The sequence below is a fragment of the Convolutriloba macropyga genome, chromosome 2 (assembly GCF_964194025.1).
Source record: "Convolutriloba macropyga chromosome 2, txConMacr16.3, whole genome shotgun sequence".
NCBI classification, from domain to species: Eukaryota; Metazoa; Xenacoelomorpha; order Acoela; family Convolutidae; genus Convolutriloba; species Convolutriloba macropyga.
In genome coordinates, this window is record NC_134469.1 from 29,625,694 (window position 1) to 29,632,883 (window position 7,190).

Below are 7,190 nucleotides of genomic sequence, written 5' to 3' on the forward strand. Positions count from 1 at the left end.
TGACAGTTCATATATCATATTATTGGCGGTCAAAAAAAAACAAATTGATATTAAAATCGTTAAAGATAGATTATGCTTTTAACGGCTTCGACACTACTCTCTCGCAGAATTTAACTGAATTTTCCAATTTTGCCTTTAACTGTCGTTTTTACTTTGTCTTTTAGCCGCACGAAATTTCCTGTACAACAGCCCCATTTCACTGGATTTCCATGGAAGAATAGGTGAGCCGATATTCTGATATTAGTAGATAGCTGATGGCTTTCATGACTTTGAAAACAATTGAAACACTTTTTAATTTCGCAATTTTGTTCCTTTTATTATCTGTTTGTTACCTAGTCTCGTTCATTGCCGCCTAAATATGACATTATTGGTGTCAACGGAAGGTGTCAAAAGGGATTGGTATCACGAAACCCAATGTTTATAAAGGATTCGTTGACTTTACTGGCTTCGACACGGGTTTTTCGCAGAAAAAATAGATTAATGTTTTTTGCCATATTTGACGTTCTTCTTGTCAACGTAAGACATATTCTGGATAATTGCAAGTCCCAAAGTCTTCCTTTGGAAGAATAAACGAACTCGTTTAATTATTTTCTTTGGTGATTAATGTCTTTCATGACTTGGAAATAATTTTTTTTTGAAAACAACGAATATTACTTCATTTTGCAGTTTTTCTTTTTTGTCTACTTGTAACCTAGTTTCAAAAATGCGAGGTCACATAATGCAGTATCGGTGCTCGAAAAAGGTGCAATCAAACAGTTTTTGAGGGCCAAACTATGGCTTTACGGCTTCGAAAGCGTTTTCTGGAAAGTTCTAATTGAATTTTTGTTTGTTGTCTATTTGTTGTTCTTTATGTAAACGCATAAAAAATTGAATACCGACAGTTCTTAATTCCCTTCTAGAAGCATTGATAATCGCAGTAAACCTAAGGGATATTTTCGTAGATTTCTCATGGATTTCATTAATTTGAAATTAATTGTTTTAAAAAAAAAATAAGCGAATTTTTTAACTTCACTGTTTTTGTTCTTTGTCAAATTGTTACCAAGCCTTATGATGAACTGGCCCCATATCTTTTGATATGAATTACAAGTTATTTTGTTTAGTTTCAGTTTTATCTGGCGCAATTTTGACTTTGTTAAAAAGTTTTTTTTAAACGGACAAAGTTTTTGATGCAATTAATGGTTGTTATTGTTGTTTGATTTTGCTGTTCGTCTTGACTCGCTTTCTTAATATTAGCATATCTCGTCAATCTAATGCATCATTCTTACTCCACTGAATTATTTGCTTTGAAGGCTATCATCGTTCATACACAATTTTTTTTAAAAAATACTTGAATTTTTGAGTTTTTCTATCTGTTCCTCATTTGGTAGACAGTTATGCCAAAATTGTGGATGAGCGGGGTCGGAACCTTATGTGCAACATTATCGATCCTCCTTGTTAAATGCTAGACAACATGACATCATACCATTTCAATACTTAAATTAATCATACGAAAGACATAAAAAACATCATAGTATTCATAGGCAAAAAATTGTTTTAAAAAAATACCAACGCCGGAAGAATTGCAATAAATAGTGAAAAGCGGAAAATTTGAAAAGGCTTTCTAGCAAACTCTCAGTACTGCCTTATATTGAGTGAAATCAGTTGCAAACCAAAGAAATGACGAATACCTTAGAAGAAGCCGAAATCTTTCAATTTTCTTAACAACTGAAAAATCAATATAACGAACATAAATGTAAGTGCCAGGACAAACCTAGAATGATACCAATTAGAATGTGAAGAATGTGGACACAATATAAGGGCAACCGTAGCAAAAAGACTAACTCTTGATTTTTGAAAGTTAAAAATCAAATTTAAAAAATTAAGAAAAACGAATACATTCATTGTTCGGCATTCGAGACACTGAAAAGAGAAAGAGTCATCCGAGGCAAAGATCCATCCTCCTGTATAGAACAAAAAAAAAGAAAAAGCAGAATCAAAATTACGGAACATTGAAACATTTTGCATGCAAATGGTCAAAAAAACTTTTAAGATCGCATTTATGAAAAAATTAGTAAACTGTTTTTCAAAAACATAACGGCAAAAAAAAGAAATTTCATTGAAAAGAAATTATCCATCATGTTGCACAAAAACACAAACAACAAAACAAAAAGAAAAATTCACAAAAATTGGAAAAACTACCAAAACGGGATTAGCATATGTACAACTTTATAAAACAAAATGACATCGAGGTAGAAAGAGGCGTTGAGTATATAAATTATTAAAGAGAAGTTGCCATGTTAACTGATTTTTGACAAAAAGACGGCAGAAAGATCCAAAAATGAAGAAATGAATAGAAAAAAAGTCAAAAATTAACTAAAAAATCAAGAAATCTGTGGCAATTTTAAACTTGAAACGCATTCTGCAAAACACTGTGGTATCAATTTCCAGGGTTTACATTTCAATATAGCATCGAATAAAAATTATTTCTACTAAAAACCAAATTACAAGAAAAAACTGGGCCACTCAGACGAAAAACGACTAAAAACGGTTATGTATGTGCCATTCAGTCAAAAAGTCATTCACTAAACGCAGCGCATGATCAAAAAACTTCTCTCCCTCAGAAAAAATTAGTTCACACGGTAATTTTACTCACTTCCACTTTTTGGTCAAAACAGCGTCTGAACGAATACTACTTCCGGTAAAAAAAAACCTTAAGAAAACCTTTACTCCTTTTCGAGTCGTAAAAACCAAGAGAAGGCCAATAATAGCTCCAGCTATCGCTGTGCGGCTATTAAAAACAACAGAAGTTCCTAAACACTTAACTCTTATCACAATAACAAGCTGCAGTCCCTGCAAATCGTGAAAACTTAAACAGACGTTTTAAACGTTGAATAATAACCGTTTTGGTTATAATAAATTTTGGCCAATGTTGATACCTCAACGGTCTGTTCAATTTCATATGAGTCTTGAATCGCGACCGCACAATTAATATCTCAATACGGTTGTATGTCAATTGGCCGCGTCAGATAAAATTAACTTCGTGTTATCGTTCATCCATCGAATCATCAGAAGAATGGTATTGCATAGAAGCGGTTCATCTCCCATTCCTGAAGCTTGTTGCAGGCAAAGGTAAATACTAGACATTTTATTGAGAGGTTTCGTAACTGGACAAAATTGATAAGCAAGCAAAAGTAGAACAATAAGAACAACTGAATCATGGAAAAACTTTAGAATCAAATATATCTCATTAGTCAAGCCTTCAAAAACTTAAGAAAAGAGCCTAATATAGTAACGAATTCGTCGATGCTAAGCTAGAGATCTTTACCAAATAATGGCTGATAAAATCTGTACACATAGCTAGGAAACTGACCTCTCGAGGCTCTTTCCCAGGTGGACAATCCTCACATTCGACACACTCAGCAGTGAAGGGTTGGTAGTAATATCCTCTGTTGCAGTTCTTCTCGGAGACACGTCCAAAGACCACCACCCCTCTCCCGTCCATTATTATAAGGAGCCATAACACACCAGAATAGAGTAACAAGTGTGGTTGTAACAGGGCTATAGCCATTGTTGTTGTAATCTTGGTCAACGGTAGTATTAATGGAAGAGCGAAGCGAGAGTAGAACAATGTGGAAGCACCACTAACACCGCCCACTAGCAACAATACTTCTACTATTGGTGTGGAGAGGAGGTGTACTACAGGTAACAAGTATGTAAATAAAGGACTGCGCTAAAATGTAAATTAAAAATATTATCAACAAGTTCTCTTCTCCAGTTGCAATTTGGTGGAAGAACTCTTTCACTACTTTGTTAGACACATTTCGACACACAGACACACACAATGCTCACTCACTCACTCTACTGCAGTTGGTATTGGTTGGTAGGTTGATTGGTCGGGTGGTTTATTTATTCAAGGCAACACAGATAGGTAGCTGTAATAATAGTGTACTGATTTTATACTAGCATTCACTACAAACTACTCTAATACAGGCGATCAAATCAACACTACCACAGCACTCGCTCCTCTTCTATATACCTGGGAATTAATTGGGAGGAAAAGCGGGAAGGCGTAACCACAAATCTGGGAAGAACGGCGATACACAACAACAATATCATGCATTTAGATCTAAACATGCAGTACTCTGAAAAGAAGAATAACAGTCAGGTGATCAATCTCTTGTTGACAAACAAATAAATTCAAGTATTAATAATTAAATCTAATTAGACTACTGCCCATTTCAAAGATCAGCGAACTCAATTTCAAACTGTTCGCTATTCGAACTACACAACTAATGCTCCATTTACGTTAGCACATGTCTTCCACATTTGTCAATATGTGCTACTTAGTAACGGATAAGAAGAGCACTTGGCAACAGTGAGAACTCAAGCAGTGCATGGATCCATTATAAATTCTTCTACTTAGTAACAATATGCTGAACATGCATGGAGGCTTGACAGTGGACAAAAACATGGTCAATAATGAAAGAGCTCTCTTTTAAATATTAATCTGTGCCATGTTCACCCACAAAGGCAACTCTCAATTTTCCTACTTGGATGCTTCCTACGTTAGGGATTGCTTATAAAGCCGAGAAGCCAGCTCAAAATTCCTCATTATATATTTGATATCGCACAATTATAGTGCACGCAATATAATAGCTAACAAACTACATACATGAATATTTTCCTTTCAAAACAATTAACCAATAAGCAAGCTGGACAATATTGCTCTCTATCCTTGAAGATCAAATTTAAGCAAAAGATCTCAATTCTGCTTAAACACAATTCAGCTAGGGGTTCAGAACAAGCGTTTCAAAATGCTCGTCTTACGACCGAAAGAATATGGAGATTTCCATTGAAAACACATCAAAGGCAAATTCTGTGGGAAAACAAGGGAAAAATTTTGGCTAAAAAAGAACATCTCGAATTCAAAAATTGAAAAAAAAACTTAGATCAACCATTCTTGCCATCTACCGATATAGAATTTGATTACAACGTTCATCGGGAAATAATAAAGCGTAGCGGCGGCACATTTTTACTGAAAAAAAACATCAAAACTCAGACACTAGAAAGGCCTAATACACTATAAATTTGCCTAATAACATAGATGAAGCTCTCTAAAGAAGTGAGATTTCTCTTGCAAAGAAGTGAGTTCTTTTACACTGATCCATTTCATCAGATTTTAATAGATTAAATCAGACTAAATCGAGTATCGTATCAATTATAACCTGACTGAAACAACAACAACAAAAAAACAGCCGCACGATAGGGCGGTAAAAATGCTATGGTTTTTGCATTAGGGTAGGCTACTTCATTCGTATTTGAAATACAATTTAGCCTGGATAAATTCATCAACGCTTGAGAAAATTTTTGCCAAAAGAACAGGCAAAACAAAAAAAAAACGCTGACATACAATGCAACAAAATAATAAGTTTTTACACGGTTTGAAGAACCGAAATACTTCTTCAAACGCAAAAAAAAAACAAATTTAAAGGGATAATTCAAACACGTTCTTCTGATGTAAAGTATGATTTGCCATTTAAAAAAGCGTTAAAATAAGTTTAGAATGGGAGTTAACTCTAGAAAAGACCTGAACAAAACACAATTGAAGGAAAAATTTTATTCAAACTATACAAAGAAGAAACGCGTAAAATTAGAGAACTAGGTAGTAATTTCGTATAACTAGCGTGAACAGAAACAAAATCCACAGTCTTTTTTGTAAAAAAACAACATTCTTCTTATCCAATGAACACAAGTGAGTTCCACTTATTGCACAACTTCTATTTCAATAATCAGTGAGCAACCACTCGCTACGTTAACAATAAAAAGAGAACAATAAAATTTTAAAAAAAAACAAACGCTAGTGAATCTTGGTTTGAAATTGATAATTTCATGTCTTGTGCAGCAAAAGAATACAACTGCAAATACAAAACAATATCAAAAACAGGGGTCAAGTTGGTAGAAAATAATTGCGATTTATTTGTCGACCTTCAGTCTTAAAATACCATGAACACGATTGCTGAGATGCTTTAATTTCATTTTGATTTGTTTTTTGTATAAAAGCTTTCTCAAATATCATTCGATTAGAATGATTATCAGATATCATTCATTAGATTGATTAGTTTCCATTGCCTTTAACTCCTTCAATAAAAAAAACAAAGGTAATTTTGAATGTCAAGATGACATTTTGACGAGAGAACTTGAGGGACATTCTCCCTTTGTATCTTCTACGAACAACTGGCGGTGGTTCAATTCAAATATAGACTGATTACGGCACGGCCCCTTTCTATCAAAGGGAATACAAATCACTAAAACGAGCAAAAGAATATTTTAGAATAAAACAAATGCTCAGGCGATTTTTGCATGGAAAACATATGTTAGCAATTATTTTCGTTCCAGAGCAATAAATTGACAATACCTACATCATCGGTCACCCACTAGTGTTAAAAACAAATTGGCAGAATTCCAACACAACTGAGAACATGAACCAGACTAGACTCAAAACTATAATAACGTTCTCTTCCCTCTTGCATTTACCCCTTCTGCAAATTACCTGACCACACTCTGCACTCTTTACACAACGGCAATTAGATGAAATCGCACCACAACTTAATTAAAGCCCTTGGGTTTCAACAGTTCTCCCATTTCTGCTGAACGTGTCACAAGTTAAACACGGAACGCAGAAAAAAAGACAGGACCAAAATAATCCATGTCTTGGCTTAAAACAAAAAATCCAGAGCCGTTTTAAAATAGCAGTACTCTTTCGATAGAACTCTGCACTTTTTGGATTGAATACCTTTTACAGCGGTGACAAATTATAAACATAAAACCGAAGGTAATAAAAGAACTAAGATAGATTGCGAAAAATTAAAGAAACAGTAACTGGCTGCTGGCACACTCTCATACGTTACTCTTCTTGAATGTAAGTAAAATGGTCAACATCGGCAAAAATTTTTAAATCGGTTGAGCTGTGGGGAAACTGTGAATTCAGTTTAAGAAATGTCAATCAGATAATTGAGGGGAATACACCAAATCACTCAACTGAAACAAAATCGTAGGGAACTCAACATAGAACATTCTATAGAGTTTTTCCTCAAATTTTCTTTAAACAATGGCATGGATAAAAACAAAACAAACTACTGTGTATTTATGTCGACTCTTTTTGAGACAGCTACTGCTCATCCATATTTTCGAATTCATTGTCTACCCAATGA

The 7,190-nt window shown here is 34.2% G+C and overlaps 1 protein-coding gene across 1 annotated transcript in view; it reads right to left on the bottom strand.

Annotated features, from left to right (window-relative positions):
- LOC142358598 (uncharacterized) overlaps positions 1-4,314 on the bottom strand; it is a 132,539-nt gene extending 128,225 nt beyond the window's left edge. Inside the window, exon 1 of the mRNA XM_075410037.1 lies at positions 3,350-4,314. Coding sequence (XP_075266152.1) covers positions 3,350-3,547 — 198 coding nt within the window. The 5' untranslated portion in view covers positions 3,548-4,314. The remainder of the gene's footprint in view (positions 1-3,349) is intronic.
- Between the last annotated feature and the right edge of the window lie 2,876 nt (positions 4,315-7,190).